The sequence below is a fragment of the Alexandromys fortis genome, unplaced genomic scaffold (assembly GCF_014885135.2).
Source record: "Alexandromys fortis isolate MF-2015 unplaced genomic scaffold, M_Fortis_MF-2015_v1.1 scaffold_180, whole genome shotgun sequence".
NCBI lineage: Eukaryota > Metazoa > Chordata > Mammalia > Rodentia > Cricetidae > Alexandromys > Alexandromys fortis.
Window position 1 is genome coordinate 617,415 of NW_026068143.1, and position 19,290 is coordinate 636,704.

The following is a 19,290-nucleotide window of genomic DNA, read 5'->3' on the forward strand; positions in this document are numbered from 1 at the left end:
TTGATAAATTTAGTGAGAGGCCTGAGTCTCGGCAATCTAGCCTGAAGCATCACCTGGCAGCAGGAAAGAACTTCAAGCTGAAACATTACGATTCCCACCCAAGAGCGGGCCGTACAAACGAAAAAACTTGTTGGATAAGAATTTTAAATCTTGAAAGATCCCCTACTTTCTTGCGAAAGCAGAAGAAACACAGCAAAAATGACAATTTCAATGAAAGCAGTATACAGATTCAGTGTAAATGTCCATTAAAAATTATAGCAACATTTCTCACAGAACTCACATACAGATTTTATGTAAATGTTCATTAAAATTATAGCAAAACTTTTTACAGAACTCAAAAGAACAATACAGAACTCAAAAGAACAATCCCCAACCTTATACAAAAGAAATAAAAACTCAGGATAGCCTAAACAATTCTAAAAATCCTCTGAATGCATCACAATCTTTGACTTTAAAACTTTTTCTACAGAAACACAGTATTGAAATTAATCTACCTTAGATATAAACTTTTACACCTACAAACTAAAGATTTTTGACCAAGAAGCAAGATTTTTAAAATGGAAAAGAAGCATATTTACTGTCCTAAATGCAGCTGCAGCTTTTTGAGTCTAAACTCCTTTATAGCAAACCTGCCTGTCAGCTTTCGCTCCATGTGGCAGGGGGTTAAAGACATATAGGCTCTCTAGCCCTAGCAGCCAGCCTGCTTGGCAGTCATAGCTGTGTGGATTGTACCCTAACTTCTCCCATCTTGAGGGACTCCCTTTTGAGTCCGCAAGCAAACATATAAAGCAAACACATAAATCTCTGTTTTTGACTCTTACTCATCTGTCCCTGAGTGAATGCTTAAATTCCTGTATGAATTTCTCTTCCTTTGAAAGTGATTGTCTCATCCCTTGTGGGACGACGTGAACCTGCGCCTACCTCCTGTCCTGCCATCTGTCCGAGTTCTACAGCTGCAGAACCTTCTTTTTTCTTCTTGTTGTTCCGGGACTGCGCGATGTCGTCCGATAGCTAACTACTCCGAGTCACTGGTTCGGGCGCCACTGTCGATTGCGTTGGGTGGGTTACTCAGTCTAGGGGTTTGTAACCCATCTTGCAATCAGTTATTCCAGGGTCACAGAGGGGCACTACCTGGAAGGGAATGAGCTAAGACAGAAGAAGGAGGCCAAGCAGATTTTTCAAAGCCTCCGTTTATTAGGGACGGGTTACAGTTTATATATGGTAAGGAATGGGGGGCAGGGTACTGGATCTCGCAGGCCGCGTGGTTTCGGTCACGTAGCTTGGTCAGGTAGGCCAAGAGTCACTAGTTGCCACACCTAGTTCCCTGGATAGCTGGAATGTGAGGCGGGTTCCGCTAACAGATAAGTTAATTGGGTGAGGGGCAGGTTTTCTCAATAAAACATAATTATGGGTGTGAGGTTCTCTGCAGACTCCCCAGGATGATTCCTGTAATGATCCTTAGGGGGGAAATGGCTCCTGACACTGTTGTAGTTTCAGCTTCAGAGGATCGGTGGGGTGCTTGGAAATCTCCCAGATCCTGTGCAAAAGCTTCTCAGCCGTAGATGCCACAGGTCTGGTGTGGGAGTGGTGAATTCAGGTGGAGATACCATCCACCTTGAGAGCAATTGTGGTGGTCAGGATGACAACATAGGGTCCTTTCCACTATGGCTCCAGGGACTTGCCTTGGTGTCTGTGGATTAGGACCCAGTCACCAAGCTGGAAACTGTGGGGATCAGGAAGAGAGTGGGATGAATATAAGGCCCTCAACTGAGGCCAGATATCTGCCTGTATCTGGGACAGAGCCCTCAGGCTCCCTAAATGGTTCACTTCTGTAGACAGAACCAACTTGTCCTGAAAGCTAGGCATAAGGGGTGAAGATAGACCATGCATTATCTCAAAAGGGGTCAGTCCCATCTGGTATGGGGAATTCCTCACCCTGAACAGAGAATAGGGGAGGAAAGTCACCCATTCACTGCCAGTCTCCAAGGCTAATTTGATAAGGGTCTCTTTTAGGGTCCAATTTATTCTCTCAACCTCTCCTGAACTCTGAGGGTGATAAGCACAATGTAATTTCCATTCAGCCCCCAGTGCAGTAGCAATTCCTTGGCTTACCTGAGAGATGAAGGTAGGGCCATTGCCTGACCCTATCATGTGTGGAAAGCCAAACCTGGGAAGGATCTCTTCAAGTAATTTCTTAGCCACCACATAGGCAGTCTCATGTTTGGTAGGATAAGCTTCAGTGCATCCAAAAAAGGTGTCTATAAAGACCAACAGATATTTATATCCATATTTATCTGGCTTGACATCTGTAAAATCCACTGTAAAGTACATACCTGGGTGAGTTCCTCTCATTCGGACACCTCTTGTTCCTTGTGTTTTATAGGAGCTTAGTAATGGACATGATTTACAGTCACTTACAATCCTATCAATAAGATAGTTTGCTTGTTGAATCTTTAGTGGAGATCCAGAGATTAATTCTCGAAGATTTCAGGTTCCCAGGAGGGAGGTTTGGTGAATTCTTTGGAGTAGGTGTTTCCCTAATCATTTTGAAAGGAGCACCTTTCCTGTTGGAAGTCTCCACCATCCACCTTTTTTATAGCCTCCCTCTATTTGGGCATCCCAGGTTTCTTCATCTAAATTGTAGTTTGGGGAGGCAAGCTACAAGCACCTGGATCAGTTAGTATGTGTAGAGTCACTGTAGTTGTGGTCAAAGCTGTCTCTTTTGCTTTTTGGTCTGCTTGATTGTTTCCCCTAGAGATAGCATCTGTTCTCTTTTGGTATCTGGACTGCTAGCTTCTTTGGAAGCCAGAGTGCTTTTAGCAATTTTAATATTTCTTGTTTGTTTTTGATAGTCTTTCCCTCTGCAGTGAGCAACCAGCTTTCCATAAGAATTGCTCCATGGATGTGCTAGGTGGCAAATGCATACCTGATGTCCATATAAACGTTAATTCTTTTGCCTTTCCCTAGCCGCAAGGCCTTTGTTAATGCTATCAGTTTGGCCCTCTGGGCTGAGGTATCAGTGGCCAGGGCCTCTTCCCAGACTACCTTGTGGGCTGTTGTTACTGCAGTCCCAATATACCTGTGTCCATCTTGCAAGAAACTGCTCCCATCCGTGAGCCAAGTTTCTTCTGGATCTGTTAATGGCGTATCACAGAGGTCAGATTGAATGCAATATGCCTGAGCTAGAATTTTTGCGCAGTCATAGAGGGGAGCCTCGAGAAGGGGTCAGGCAGCATAGTAGCTAGGTTCGGGGTAGTCAGTGTTTGAAAGGTTATTCTGCTATGGTTTAAGAGAAAAGCTTGCTAATGAACCACCTGTCAGGAGGTTGTTTAAGATAGATTCCAAAGCATTTGGGGTACATACCTCAAGATTTTGTCCCACAGTCAGTTTATCAGCATCTTTGACTAACAGAACCAAAGCTGCAATAATGCATAAGCATGGATGCCAACCAGTGGCCACAGTGTCCAGTTTCTTAGATAAGTAGGCAACCATCCTCTTCCACAGTCCAATGTTCTGAGTCAATACTCCCTTTGCTATTCCTTTGTTTTCATCCATGTATACAGGGAAGGGTTTATTGATATCAGGGAGGCCTAAGGTAGGGGTCTCCAACAGCCTCTGCTTGTGGTATCAAAACCATCTGTCTCTCTGAGTTCCAAGTTAAAATTTCTTCTTTGTGGACTCATAGAGAGAGCGGGCAATTTCAGTGTACCCTGGAATCAACAGTCTGCAAAATCCTGCAGAGCCTAGGAATTCTCTGATTTGTCTCACTGTCTTAGGCACAGGTATCTTTAACAGTCTCTTTTCTGGCTTCAGACAGACATCTCTTACCTTATTTTAGTATATATCCAAGAAAAGTCACCTGCTTCCTGCAGATCTAAGCCATCTTTGCTGACACCTGATACCTAATGTTCCCATAACTGTCAGAAGGTCTCTGGTTCTGTTCAGGCATTCTTCTGCTGACCTGGTGGCTATTAATATGTCATCTACATATTGTAAAAGGGAAACATGAGGTTATAGAGATCAATACTTACTCAAATCCTCATGTATAGCTTTATCAAATATGGTAGGAGAGTCCTTAAATCCTTGTGGCAGCCTCATCCAGGTCAGCTGTTCACTTACTCCAATATCTGGATTGTGCCATTCAAAGGCAAAATATCTCTGCATGCTCAGGGCAAGTGGGAGATTAAAGAAACCATCTTGTAAGTCAAGTAGTGTATACCATCCCTTTTCCGGTGGGAGCATACTCAGCAAGGTATAAGGGTTGGGTAAATTGGGGTGGATATGCATTACCCTTTAGCTGACTTCTCTTAAATCCTGAACAGGTTGATAATCATTGGTGTGTGGTCTCTTAACTGGCAGGAGAGGTATGTTCCATGCAGACTGAACTTGCAGCAAGATGCCCTCCCATAGAAGCCTTCTTATTTGGGGAGTAATTCCCTTTCTGGCTTCCAGAGTCATGGGATACTAGTGAACTTTCACAGGATCTGCATTAGCCTTCAAATCCACATATATTTGGGGTTGGTGTCTGGCCAGCCTCATTCCTCCTGTCTCTATCCAGACTGTTGGAAATTTTCAAAGCCAGGTGTCCATATCTGGGTTGAGAGTAGATTTGTGTTTGTGAATGCAGTACTCCTTCTCCAAAGGCATTTTTAAGAACATTCCAATGGCCTTTCCATCTGGGTGTTTGATGTGAGTGCCTGCATCAGTAAAATGGATATGTGCTCTCATTTTAGTGAGCAAGTCACACCCCAGCAAGGGATATGGACACTCAGGAATGACTAAGAATGAGTGGGTTACCCATCCTACTCCCAAGTCCACTGTTCTCCAGGTAGTCCATTTATAGGGTTTGGTGCCCATTGCACCTTGCACCCAGGTCTGTTTTCTAGACAAGTGGTCCTCAGGAGTCAACAGTACTGAAATTTCTACCTGTGTGTCAAACATGATTTGGATAGGTTTCCCCTCCACTCTTAGGGTTACCCTAGGCTCGGCGATGGGAGCCCAGACCTGTCTTTCCTAGTCACTGTCTTCTTCCAAGGCAGCAAGGATGGGGGTTGGCTTCCTTCCCAATTCTGTTGATGATTTTCTTTCGTTTCTTATTTTGCGTCAGTCTTTGGCCTGTCCTTCTCCCTTGCAGTACCTGCATTGATTCTTTCCTAACTTAGGCCTTTCCCTTGTCCTCCTACCACAGAGGCAAGGAGAACTTTTTCCATGTGAACTTCTTGTCTGTTCAATATTTTGGTTAGTTTACTTGCTTGCTGTGAGGAGCCATTTCCCTCCTAAAAATCATTACAGGAACCATCACCCTGGGGAGTCTGCAGAGAACCCCACACCCATAATTATGTTAAGAATTGTTCTATTGACAAAACCTGCCTCACACCCAATTAGCTGTTATCCATTAGCGGAACCCGCCTTACATTCCAGCTATCCAGGGAACTAGGTGTGTCAACTCCTGACTTCTCCCTGACCTGACCTAACGGAACCTCCTGACCTACGTGACCTGGACCATGTGACAAGAGTCCAGGCCCCTGTGCCCCCCCCCCATTCCTTACCCTATATAAATTGTAACCAGGATCCTAATAAACGGAGGCTGTGACAAACAGCATGGCCTCCTCCTTGTTTCCTAGCCCATTTCTTTTCCAGATAGTACCCCTCCGTGACCCTGGAGTAACTGATTGCAGGGTGAGTTACAAACCACTAGACTGAGTAACCCACCCCAACGCAATTGACAGTGGCATCCGAGCAGGGACCACTGTATATCGACAGTGGCGCCCGAACCAGTGACTCGGAGTACGGTCAACTGTCGGACGACATCGCGCGGTCCCGGGACAACAAGAATAAAAAAGAAGATTCTGCGGCTGTAGGACTAGGACAGATCTGCAGGACGAGAGGTAGGCGCAGGTTCACCGTCGTCCAGTAAGGGATGAGACAGTCACATTCAAAGGGAGAGAAATTCATACAGAAATTTAATCAATCAATCAGGGAAAGAAGGGTAAGAGTCAAAAACAGAGATTTATGTGTTTGCTTTAGGTGTTTGCTTGTGGACTCAAAAGGGAGTCCCTCGAGATGTGAGAAGTTAGGAGGCTGGCTGCTCAGAGCTAGAGAGCCTGCCATATGAAGCGAAAGCTGACAGGCAGGTTTGCTATAAAGGAGTCTAGACTCAAAACACTGCAGCTTCATTCAGGACAGTAAATATGCTTCTTTTCCATTTTAAAAATCTTGCTTCTTGGTCAAAAATCTTTAGTTTGTAGGTTTATAAGTTTATATCTAAGGTAGATTAAGTTCAGTACTGTGTTTCTGTAGGAAAGTTTTAAAGTCAAAGATTGTGATATATTTAGAGGGTTTTTAGAGTTGTTTAGGCTATCCTGAGTTTTTATTTCTTTCGTATAAGGTTGGGGATTGTTCTTTTGAGTTCTATATTGTTCTTTTGAGTTCTGTAAAAAGTTTTGCTATAATTTTAATGAACATTTACATTAAATCTGTACGTGAGTTCTGTGAGGAATGTTGCTATAATTTTTAATGGACATTTACACTGAATCCGTAAACTGCTTTCAGTGAAATTGTCATTTTTGCTGTGTTTCTTCTGCTTTCCCAAGAAAGTAGGAGATTTTTCAAGATTTAAAGTTCTTATCCTACAAGTTTTTCCAATTGTATGGCCTGCTCTTGGGTGGGAGTCGTAATGTTTCAGCTTGAGGTCCTTTCCTGCTGCCAGGTGATGCTTCAGGCTAGATTGCTGAGACTCAGGCCTCAGGCCTCTCACTAAATTTATCAAGGGTCAGAGTTACAAGTGATAAGGATTAAAAATAAAAAAATAATAAAAAAAAACCATTTCCGCCTTCACAGGCAGAGATGACGGGACCCAAAAACTTCTGTCTTGCTTGCTTAATGGTATTCATGGGTATTTTAAAAGGATAATGTCTCATTTATCCTAGATGTAAAAGAGGTACATTTGGGTTTTCAAATTCTGGCTATGATAAAGTAGTTCTGCTCTGGGCATGGCAGAGCACGTGTCCTTGTGCTCTTTGTATTTAGGCCCAAAAGGAGTATTGCTAAGTTTTGAGGTAGATATTTGCCTAATTTAAAAAAAAATAGACTTAATGGGGGACCACTCAATGCTGGGGAGACTCTCATTCAGGTCTTGGGATGGCGTGGCCCTACCATGGTTCGCCAAAGACCCTCCTTGCTGACAGCTTGCCTTCTGTCTCTCTTTTCCTCCCTTTCTTGATGTTCTCTTTCCCTCCTCTCTTCTTTCTTGTCCTCTGTTTCTCTCTTATTATAAACCAATTCTGCCACTGCTACTAAATCTCTTATACTTTTTTCTCCTAGTCTGTCTAATGACTGTAATTTTCTCTTAATATCTGGTGCTGCTTGATTGGCATAGGCTAAGATAACAGCCTGCTGTGATTCCTCAGACTCAGGGTTGTAGGGGGAATATTGTTTAAAAGCCTCCATCAACCTTTCCAGGTATGCATCCTTTCCCTGCTTTACATTATAAACTTTTGTCATATTAGTGGGCTTGAGTGCCACTGCTTTTAGACCCCCCAGTAGAGCCTGGTGGTAGATACATAGACTCTCCCTACCTTCTGCCATGTGGAAATCCCAGTTAGATGGGTTGCTGAAAAAGCTGCCGTGGTTAGCACAGGGTCCACTAGGGGGGAGCCAGTAGGTCCTTGAACCAGCTTCTGGGCATTCTCTAGGATCCTGTTTCTTTCTTCAGTCATGAAGAGAACTCCCAACATCTGCTGGCAATCATCCCATGTTGGGGCATGGGTAAAAAGAACAGTTTCCAACTGGTTAATCAAGTCCTATGGGTCTTTGGGGAATGATGCATTCTAAGCCTTCCAATTATATAAGTCACTGGTAGCAAAAGACCAATAATGGAAGGGTTGGTTTTCTGAATCACCAGGATGGTCAGCGGGTCTGAGGGTAAGGGTCATCATGGAGTCTGGGTGTGGGGTCCCTGCCCTCCTGCTATGGGTAGATAGTGCCAGTGGCCTTCCTCCCTCTGCCCCTGACTGTTGGGAGGCTGAAGCCTTTTCCACAGGAGCCATGAGATGCTCAGCTGAAGGAAAATAAGGTGGTGGGAAAATCTCTATCTCCTATGATCCTTCCTGGAATACAGTGGGTAGCTTTGTTCTATTCTCCTTTGTACCTGTCAGAGGAGCCCTAGTCTTAGCAATCAAGACTTGGGTCCACTGTGGGACTAAGAATGGTATAATACAAGGGAGGGGGCCTCCTATTCTATCTATTAACCCTGGCCGGGTGACAATATAAGGGACTTGGTCAGGGTAACCACCATGGGTGTGGAGAATTATCTCCTCCACTCAGTGGATGGTTGCTGCATTGAAGGTCCTGCTGGCTGGTCATCCAACAATAAATGTGGGCCATTCATGTGTACAAAGGGTGACCCACTTCTTCTTCTTGACAGTTGCTCTGTGGTTGCTTGTGGTGTCCTGTATATCTTTCCAATGTGTAAGAGTTAAGCTTAGGGGTGTTAACTGGGCATTCCCCATTTCTGAAGAGGAGGGTTTAAGGAAAACGCTAAGAAAGATAAAAATAAAACAACAATTAACACAACAAGACACAAATTTCAACACATTCCCGGGATTGAGCACGAGGTGGCACATCCTCTTTCTCCCTGTGTGGATAGATGTGTCCAAAACAATCCTAACATGACTCTGAATGTCCAGGAGGGGCTCCTCTTGATCACTTCTTGGTGCCTGAAACCGATCGGCTGCCTCTGAGGTGGCTGCAAATGACCCAGGACTGGGAGAATCCCCATCCCTGTCTACAAATGACCATGAACTAAATTCTAGAAAAGAGGCATCTCTCTTTCCAACCAGGTTCACTGTATAAGTACACATGCTCAGTAACAACCTGCCAATTTCAAAATCCCAAATTGGTCAACTGCTACAAAACAAAAGTACCAAAGCAGCCACAGTCAGACAGACAGGACAACTAATAGACAAGAAAAGAGCACTCTATTAGGGGCAGATGTTAATGAGCTGAACATCTGGGCTTATGTCCTGGTGGAGTCCCTGTGGGGGGCTTCCAGACCAACACTCCAAATGTTGTGCCTAGAGCATTCCCTTCCCCCAAGAGGGAGACCATCAGAAAGCAGAGCTGACTGGACTGCAAATGGCAAAGTTAACTCTTTTATTGCAAGTACAGGCGAGTACAAGCGATTACTGGCTGGCCAGGAACTTCTTCACTACTCCAAAACAACAAGGTAGAGAGAGAGAGAGAAAAGTTAAAAATTCTTTGTGGGGTTAGTTTTTAAAAGGTGAAACAACAAAATGGCTTTTTGAAGTGGCTTTTGGTGTGGGTGCAAGGTCTTTTGCTCCCTCCCATCCTAAGTCAGCTCTCTCTTTGTTTTCTTTATCACCAGGTGGCTAGCTGGGCTAAGTGTCCTTTTGCTCTAAATCCCCCAGGTGGGAGGGGGGAAGGAAAGTGCTGCTAGTTTTTGTTTCTAATTTTAAAACATTCTGCTAGGAAATTCTCGTCCCTTTAAGAATAAGGGGTAAGGGTCTCTCAAAATCTAGAGATAATAAATTCTGTGTGGTGCTAGGCATGCACTTACAGAATTTTGGAAAGATCATATATAGGTGTACAAAAAACTGAGATACCGAGATACCCTAAGGTTCAGTCAGCTTCACTAGGCAACACCCTCCCAATCTTTTGCCTACAGGTAATGATCATGGGTTAAACACCTGTGGGGGAAATGAAATAAATCTCAACTGGACTGAGAACATATAGCTTGGTACAGGAACAACACAGAACAGTGCTAATCAACTTTGAGACCTCCAAGTGGAGGGTTTTTGGAGTTTGGTATGCATGCATTATACTAACAATTCAGTGGATTGAAGCTAGCCCTGTGAAAATAACAAGATTTGGGCAATTACCTCAACTAAAATATGGCAAATACTGGAGGATATGGATTTTAGATATCAAACCAAAGCTATAGCTTTATCAGTAGTACTTTTGGTAGTGACAAACCATTCAAAAATAAAATTAATGAAAAAAAAAAAAACAATCAAACAACCTTGACACAATAAAAATTTACCAAGCCTAAAAGTTCGCTGGAAGAAAGATGAAAATGTAATCTGTTCTTGTGTTGAAAATTTTAAGGAAGTTTTCTAAGTATGTGTGTAGAATATTTAAAAATACCATAGTATTTTCATGTACCTCAATAATAGGACCATAATCTGTTAAAACAATTCCATTAATGCAATCTGATGGTCTTTAGCATTTTCGTGCCTCTGGAGTACTACTAGTATGCTGTATTTGATGTGCATGTACCGTAAGAGCACAATGCACTGATCACAATTTGCATTCTCTTCTATGTTCAAAGGCATAACATGTATGAACCAAGCTCGTTCCCATTATGAAAGTAAATTAGAACTAATGAAAGAAGTAAAAAGAGTAAATTGATTGTGCTTTTGTGAAGCAAAGGAAACCTGTGTTATGTATGGACTATCTTAAGACAATAGGTGTAAAATTATCAGGATCTAGTCCTGAATGAAAATTTTAACTAAGTTGCTATATGTTGCAAGAATTTAAGCATAAGCACATCATTTTCACTACAATGTTATGTAGTATCTAAGCAGTGATGTACTGAAAGCAAAGATGTAAGAATTTAGCCAGTCTTTCCAAAGCTACTGCAGTTTTAAAATAAAAGCTATCAACAGTCTCAGATAATCAGGTTGGGACAATTTCCATTTATTTGTTTTAACCCTTGTTATGGTCTCCAAGGATGAGGTTTAGGAGGCACTTGATGTTTCATTTTGGGAAAATCTTCAGAATTGTCCACACGTGGAGGATGGGAAGTAGATTTTGTATTACGAAGAGCATTTCTTTTCTGAAAAGTCTTAGATGTTTCTGCAGCTATGTGACCAGTACCACCATGCTTAACATGCTCCAGTGGAGGTTCATACTTTCTAACAGACAGGAAATGCTTCTCAAGAGTCAAGATATAGTTAATTGCGTCTTGTACATTACAAGATGATCCACTCACAATGATGCTGGAGTTAGTACGGGTTGCTTTTGAAGGTACACGGATATCTACTTGGAATTGTTCCATGATTTTATGGATGGATTTTCCACCAAATCCAATAATATTGGCACAAACATGATGGTTCAGTGGGATTTCCTTAGAAACTGTTTTTTCAATTTTACGCAGCATTTTCATTATTGCATCTCGCACTCCTAGGATGTTGTCTTTAGAACCTGAAATGGTAATTTGATCTTGTATTGGATCACTTCCTTTCTTTGCATGATGAACAGTAACATCATATTCTGTGCAAATCTGGGAAATAAGCATACTGTTATTACCAAAGATCTTGGAATGATATTTGGGATCTAAACTGAATGTTTGCCTAAAATTTCGTAATGTCTGGTCATCTGTTTCCATTTGTAAAGCTTTTACTTGTTTTTGCAACTTCATCTTGGCTTGTTCTACATTTGCTTCCATGCCTGTAATGGATATGATATGAAAATTTCCTCCGGGTTGTGCTACCTGAATATGAACTTCAAATTCCTTTATTAGCTTGCGTAAACCACTTCCTTTGTGCCCAATTATGTATGGATGTAGGTGAAAAGGTACTTGGACTTCAGCAGTGACAGGAACAAGAGATTCCAGAGCTTGGGTGGCTGTTTTGCAGTTTTCAGCTTTTCCTGAAATAGTGTCACTCTTTTTTGGAGAAGTTGAAGTAGGCCCTTTAGTGTTCTTTTCCTCCTTTTCTTTTCCAGTATCTTGAAGCTCTAGATGTGTATTTGTAGTTGGTTTTTCTGCATCTGGAATCTTGATTTGAACTTTAAAATCTCTTGTAATTTGCTGAATTCTAGAGCATATAGGTCCCATGATAAAAGGATGGAATTTGGGGGGAACAACACACCGTGTTGTGACTTGGGAACCCAAAGGCTTAAATATCTCTTGAATATGTTTCTTCGCTGCTTCAACACAAGCCTTTGCTCCTTTTATTGTGACTTTTGTACTCTCTTTTCCTGCATATGAAAAGTTAATAAAAACTCCACCATATTCCTTAATTATTTTTTGTAAAAGCTGTCCCCTTTGCATGACAAAGTAATTGTGGAATTTGGGATTTATTAGTATGCTATCTTCTACCACATTCTCCAGATCTTTCAGTAAAACCTCTACCTCTCTTTGCACATCTTTAACAGCCTCTTCTGTCCCTATGATTGTTACTGATTCTTGATTCTTGTTCTTAAAGGTAGGGAAAATTATACGTGTTCCTGTCTTCTCACATATTTTATGAAGATTGATACCATTTTCACTCATAAGAAATTGATGATACTTTGACTTTACAGGGACAACCACAGAGTAATTCTTGGTTTGCTCTTCTGCAAGTTGCAGAAATTTTTTCTTAGCCTTTTCAACATTTTCTGCAGGGCCTCTAATAATGACTTTTTGAAGGCCCAATTTGGTACTTGGAAAATGAATATGGACTTTACCACATTCTTCCATGATTGAACTAATCAACAGCTCTTTAGAATCAGTAAGGGATTTGTGTAGACTATGAGGAATTGAAATTTCAACTTCAGACACTTTGGCTGCATTTTTATGCATAGAGATAATCCAGTTTCGAGTTACTTTACGGTTTTCTGGGTTTCTGAAAGTGATGCTATTCTCTGAGTTGCAACTTGATGATGGAAAGTTAACCCTCCCCCTTAAATTTAGGTTGGCAACATGGTTTTCCCTTTGGAAAGACCTATTTGGATATACAATGTATTGTCTTTTAGAAGTCATTGTTGATTTTCAAGTACTTGCAATTCAGATGTGTTGCAGCAGCTCCAAGACATAAAAACTTCTTGTAGTTATGTTTTATCATATTACTGTATGAAAAGAATAAATATTTAAAGAAACAATTTATTTCAAAAGTAATCAATAGGATAAAGACAATAAAATGATTATTTTATTCATTCATTTAATGAGTGAATTTGAATTTCACCTATTTATCTGTCCTTATATGAGCACAAGGTAAACTCAGATTTTTAGGACTGTATAGAAACATTCACAATATTTTCAAAAAATGTTACTCATTTAAGAATTCTTATGACATTCATAAACAAACCTCATTGTTTCAGACTCGTTTTTTTTACTTGTATAAGCTCTTATTTACAAAATATTATTGCAAAAATACAGTTATCTAAGTCTCTAAAAATACTGCATTTACTAATGATTTTTTTTATTTTCAGTAACAATTTTTAAAATTTATAACTTACAATTGAAAATAACTGCCTGGATCTTTATATAAATAAATTGTGGGCCCATATTTCATATAAAATAATTTATAGGCAGGCTCACTGGCCACTAGGCAGATGCAACCCTGCCAAACAAGTAAGACAGCTGCCTAACAAAGGCCAGGATGTATTGCTCCTTTCTCCTTTGTTAAAAATGTAGATTGCCTGGGGAGAGTTGTTTGTTAAAGCTGGTGACTAAGTTGCAGGTGTTTCCCTAGCACCCTAGCACCACCCCCTCCTTTGCCCAGAAAGAGAATATTAATGAGCTTCCACCTTCCTTTACCTGGGGGATAAAAGGTGTTTTGTATAATAAACACAGGTAGATCTTCAGGATGGATGAAGCCTGAGATGCCATTTCGTGATGACTGTGTAAACTGTGTCTGGTTATTTCTTGCACCTCCTTACCGGTTAAATTAGGAAAAAAATAACTTCTATGTTGGGGCCTACTGCCCCTGACAATAAACCATTGAAAAATTATGGGGGCTAATTGGGAAATGGGATATTGGAAAAATAGGAGAAGATAAGAGTGAAGAGTGTAACAAGGAAAATATAATAAAATAACATTTATATTTATGAATAATTGCAATAAAACCAATTATGCATAAATAATATGTAATTAATATGAAAGTAGAAAAATTAACACCTTCCATGTTTTCAATTTATGGGATTTTAACAAATTTAGAGTTATTAAGAAATGTCTTAATTCATCTGCAGAAGGTTTCCATCACCTACATGAGTTTCCCATGCTCATATACAGGAAAATTACATTTATCCCACCATATACAATGAAATTATAAATATATCTTGCCTACTCTGGTAGTTTCATAATAGTAAAATTATATGGTCTGCACAGTGGATAAGCCTCAATTACTTGTTTAAGTCCTGTTTTAAATCTTCATTTTTTGAGATACAATGCTTTATTCCTCTTTTAATTCTGAAAAAAATACCCCATTTCTGTTTATAGCAACATTAAAGATTGTTCTGACTCACATTCTTCCTTGTGTCCACCTCTTCTAATGGAATTCTACATATTGTTATTAATGCTTGCTTCTTTGAACTCTTTCCTTCCATAGTATTCTTTTCCTATATAATGTTATTTAGACTCATAACTCAGAATATGACTGAAATAACCACAAACCACTCCTAAATGTTCAATGCTATCTCTTAGCTTCCACAAGTGACCAGAGTATCATCAAATGAATACCTCAGGATTCTTTGAAACTTATTCTGTATTTTCAATTATTAATATCCAGATTTTATTGTTTTTAACTGTATTTTATTTTATTTTACTTTTTTCAAGATAGGCTTTCTCTCTGTAATAGCTTTGGATACTCTTGAACTCACTAGGCTCGTCTCAAACTCACAAAGATCCATATGCTTCTGGGATATGATCCCAGAAGTGCTGAAATTAATGGCATTTACTATCACAATCCAGTTTGAACTATATTTGAATTTTATAAATGCAAAATTATTTTTCTAAAGCTGACCAAATACTTATTACCATTATTTTTTTATTTCATTCATCCATTTCCATCACAGTAATAACAAGTACTGACCAAAATGTTGTACCTTCTCTCTCAACTTTCTTCTAATTCACTATGCTGTTGTTAAACTAGTTCATCTCTTGCTTGGTCTTTGTCTCATGTATTTGACTTGTAGTCCAAATAGATATATACTACTCTATTAGCTTTCTTTTTCCATTTGACATCTCTCTCTCTTTTTTTTTTTTTTTTTAACTTTTAAGGTAGCATCTGTTGTTCCTTTTGGAAACTACAGCTCCCAGACTCCTCCCGGATTACGGATACCTGCACACGCGGGCGCGCACAGGTGTGGGTCATTTCTCCCAGATACCCTCGCGCTTCCTGTTAAAAAGCGAGTTTCTATGAGGTCTCGCTCTTTCTTGCCCTTTACCCTTGTGTATCTTGCACACCTGTCCCTTATCATGTCCCCCCCCCATTAAAGTGCACCCACATGGGAGCCGCATGTCTGTCTACTCCTTTTGCGCGTGTCTTGTCCATCCTGTGTTCGTCTACACACCCACCCGCTTTAAAAGAACAATAGCATCTATACATTCTCTTTCATAGAAACATGTTTTATATGCATGTATCTAAAGAAATGTCTTAATTATTGTTATTATATAGCTATTTTAGCTGAAACAAATTTTAAAATACTATTATTAAATAACTCATATAATTTTATCACTTATTAAACATAACTTATAGTTTATGTACTTACACTTACTATCTTAAGTATTATGAGTAGCAAAATTTAAAAAAAGCATACTACTGATCACTTACTAAAGTGCTGCTACATCAACTATATCAGAAATGGACATAAGTATAAATTACTATACCTATAGATAATTTCATACATGACCAGTGTATTTACCCCATTCCCCCACTTCTCCCTACTCCAGCTAATCTTATAGGTGTCAGATTGCTAAGATAAAAACCACAAGTAACAGCTCATGCCAGCAATTATGTGGAAAAGAGAGAATATTCTTTTATTGCTGGTGGAGTAAAAACTTGTACAGCCACTTTGGAACTGAAAAAAACGAGAATAATATCAGATCAAAGGCCCAGAAAATTATTTTAAGAAACTTTTTTGGAAAAAGAAAATCTGACCTAAAGGACAGGCTTTTAAAGGTCTAAAAAACTTACAGAACAACAAAGAGAATTGACAAGAAAAGAAAGTCCCCTCACCATATAATAATCAAAACATACAGACCAAAGAAAATATTAAAATCTGCAAAGGAAAATGCCAAGTAATATATAAAGGAAGACATATTAGAAGTATATAACCAACATTTCAATGGATATTTTAAACACCTGAAGGTGGACAGTTGTTCTAAAGATTCTAAGAGAACATAGACACCAGCCCATTTTCCTATACCCAACAAAACTTAGTTACTATAGAAGTAGAAAAGAAGATAGTCCGTAAAAAAATAAATTTAGAACAATATACATAAATTTATTCCTACAGAGGGTAATAAAATGAAAACTCAAACCAAGGAGGTTAACGACATCCAAAAAAATACAGACAATAAATAACCTCATACCAATAAAACCCTAAAAGGGGAAACACACACACACACTTCCACCATCACCACCAACAACATAGTAACAGGAAGCAGCAATAATTGGCCATTAATGTCTCTCATTATCAATGGACTCAATTCCCCAATAAAAATACACAAATACACACACTAGATGTGAAAACAGGATCCATCCTTCTGCTCTATATGAATAATACAAATCGGCATCAAAGATAAATATTACTTCAGAGGAAAAGTTTGGGAAAAGATTTTCCAAGGACATGGACCTAAGAAAAAAGCAGGAGTATCCATTATCATACCAAACAAAATAGATATCAAATCAAAGGTAATCAAAAGAGATGGAGGACAGTTCATGCTCATCAAAGGAAAAATCAAACAAGATAATTTTTCAATTCTTAGCATCTATGCTCATAATGCAAAGTCACCCATGTTTTTAAAGGAAACACAGCTGAAACTTAAATCACACTTGACTCTCACACATTGATAGTTAAAGACTTCTACATCCCACTTTAACCAAAGAACAGATCATCTGGACAAAAACACAACTGAGATATTCTGGAGCTAACAGATGTTTTGAAACAAATGGACATAACAGACAACTACAGAACATTTTACTCAAAAACAAAAGAATATACTTTCTTCTCGGCACCTCATGGAGTAGTGTTCAACTGTGACCACATATTCAGTGACAAAGCAAATCTCAACTGAAATAAGAAATTTGAAAAAAAAAAAACTGCATCCTATCAGACCACCACAGATTACTACAAACTAATGAAACCTGAACAACTCTGTTCTGAATGACTACTGTGCAAAGGCAGAAATAAAGAAATTAAAGACTTCCTAGAATTTAATGAACATTAATGCACATTTTCAAACTTATGGGACATAATTGAAAGCAATGCCAAGAGGAAAGTATTTATAGCACTAAGAGTTAGCATAAAGAAATTGGAGAGATCTCATACTAGCAGCTTAACAGCACACCTGAAAGCTCTAGACACAAAAGAAGCAAACATAGCTAAGAGTATTAGATCGCAGGGAGTAATCAAAGTGTGGTTTGGAATAAAAAAAAATAGACAAAGAGAACAATACAAAGAATCAATGAAACAAAGAGATGGATTCTTTTTTTGTTTTGTTTTGTTTTGTTTTTCGAGACAGGGTTTCTCTGTGGTTTTGGAGCCTGTCCTGGAACTAGCTCTTGTAGACCAGGCTGGTCTCGAACTCACAGAGATCTGCCTGCCTCTGCCTCCAGGTTTGTGCTGGGATTAAAGGCATGTGCCACCACCGCCCGAAGAGATGGATTCTTAAGAAAATAAAGAAGATAGATAACCCTTATCCAAACTAAATAAAAGACATATAGATAAAATTCAAATTAACAAATTCAGAAAAGTAAAAGGACACATAGAAACAGACACCAAAGAAATACATAGAATCATTAGGTCATAATTCAAAAATCTGTACTCCACAATGTTGTTCCTTTTGGAGACGAAAAGTTCGCACATGCACAGAAGGATCACTGGACTACAATTCCCAGAAGTGGCAGAGGATACAGCACCCCACCAAACTACAATTCCCACAACAAAAAGCCATGCATGTGCAGGATATTTTTTCCCAGACGCACCTAGATACCCCTTAAAAACAGGGAACACCATAACTCGCCCCTTTTCATCTCTTCACCCCCGTCCCTCACCTGTCATTACCCCCCCCATTAAAGTTTACCCACGTGGGACCGCCGTGCGCCTCATGTTTACTTTCCAACCCTGCAGAACAAAAAGAATAACAGTTGGTGCTGTGTGCTTGTGAGAGCTTTTCATCCTGGTATTTTCACCTGAGGCCGTGGCTCCCATTTTTGGCTCCTCCTGGGACAAGGTCAGGACAGATGACCTGCAACCGCCCCCACATGTTCCACTTATCTGAACATGGCCCTCTGACATCAACAGCGGCTAGTTTGTGAGTTCATCTGGGTTGGCTTACCGTGCCCTCTCACCAGGAGATTGTGGAGATTGTCCGGTTGAGCTCCCAGCTTTCTCTGGCATGTCCTGGGTATGGGTGCTAACCCCCCGCCTCGGCCTTCCACCCTCAGCTAGACCTGTTTTTACCTGTGCCTGGAAGCTCAGAGCTTCGAGTTCTCACCTCTTCTTTCTGAACTTTTTCTGTCCTCTTTACGTAGGGGCTCATTACGGTTTGAGCACCTCGGCTGCAATGGGCGGCCTTCCGGCCTGACTGTGTCCCCCTGCCCAGGACTTTGTCTCCCGTCAGAGGCTAGGGTCGGTTCAGTAAGGCTGCTATTAACACTGCCCTCTGCTCACTCGGACACCTGTGTCCAGAGTTTTCCAGTGTTCGTGGCATCTTCTGGGTGCCTTTTGTGGATATTTTCACTGTTCTAGCCATGGGTGCTAAGACTTCAAAAACACTTCCCCCGTCCTCTTCCCTAGGACAGCTTTTGGAAGCTCTTCAGCCTCATGACCTAATTCCTTCCGTTAAGTTATCTGCACTCATCCATCATTGCTCAAAGACATGGCCAAGATATTCGTTACAGTTGGGCGATGATGGCGCACACCTTTAATCCCAACACTCGGGAGGCAGAGGCAGGCGGATCTCTGTGAGTTTGAGACCAGCCTGGTCTACAGAGCTAGTGCCAGGACAGGCTCCAAAGCCACAAAGGAACCCTATCTTGAAAAACCAAAAAAATAAAAATAAAAAAAAAAGATATTCGTTACAGGGGAACTTTAAGTGGCCTCGTCATGGCTCCTTCAACCCTGATATTTTACGGGAGCTAGCTAACTTTTGCCATCATTCAGCTAAATGGAAAGAAATGATGTATATCATGGCCTTCTTTTACATGGCCCTCAAAACTGACACCGCCGCTGCCACTCACGGTTCACCTGCCTACATGTTCTTAGCAATGCCATCCCTCCAGGAACCCTCTGCTCCTGCCATGGACCCTGCAGACAAACCTCCACCCCCTCAGCCTCGAGGGG

At 40.4% G+C, this 19,290-nt stretch overlaps 2 protein-coding genes across 2 annotated transcripts in view; one reads left to right on the forward strand and one right to left on the reverse strand.

Annotated features, from left to right (window-relative positions):
• The window catches only part of LOC126491286 (atherin-like), a 293,010-nt gene that overhangs the window by 52,381 nt on the left and 221,339 nt on the right, over positions 1-19,290 (forward strand). The gene's annotated exons all lie outside the window — the stretch shown is intronic.
• LOC126491293 (vigilin-like) lies at positions 9,502-18,984 on the reverse strand. Its single transcript, XM_050126863.1, has one exon. It carries the CDS (start codon positions 12,761-12,763, stop codon positions 10,736-10,738), a length of 2,028 nt encoding a protein of 675 aa, XP_049982820.1. The 5' UTR covers positions 12,764-18,984; the 3' UTR covers positions 9,502-10,735.

What these genes read in the sequence shown, in the direction of transcription:
- LOC126491293 (XM_050126863.1), bottom strand. Translation starts at nt 12,763, where the DNA reads ATGACTTCTAAAAGACAATACATTGTATATCCAAATAGGTCTTTCCAA.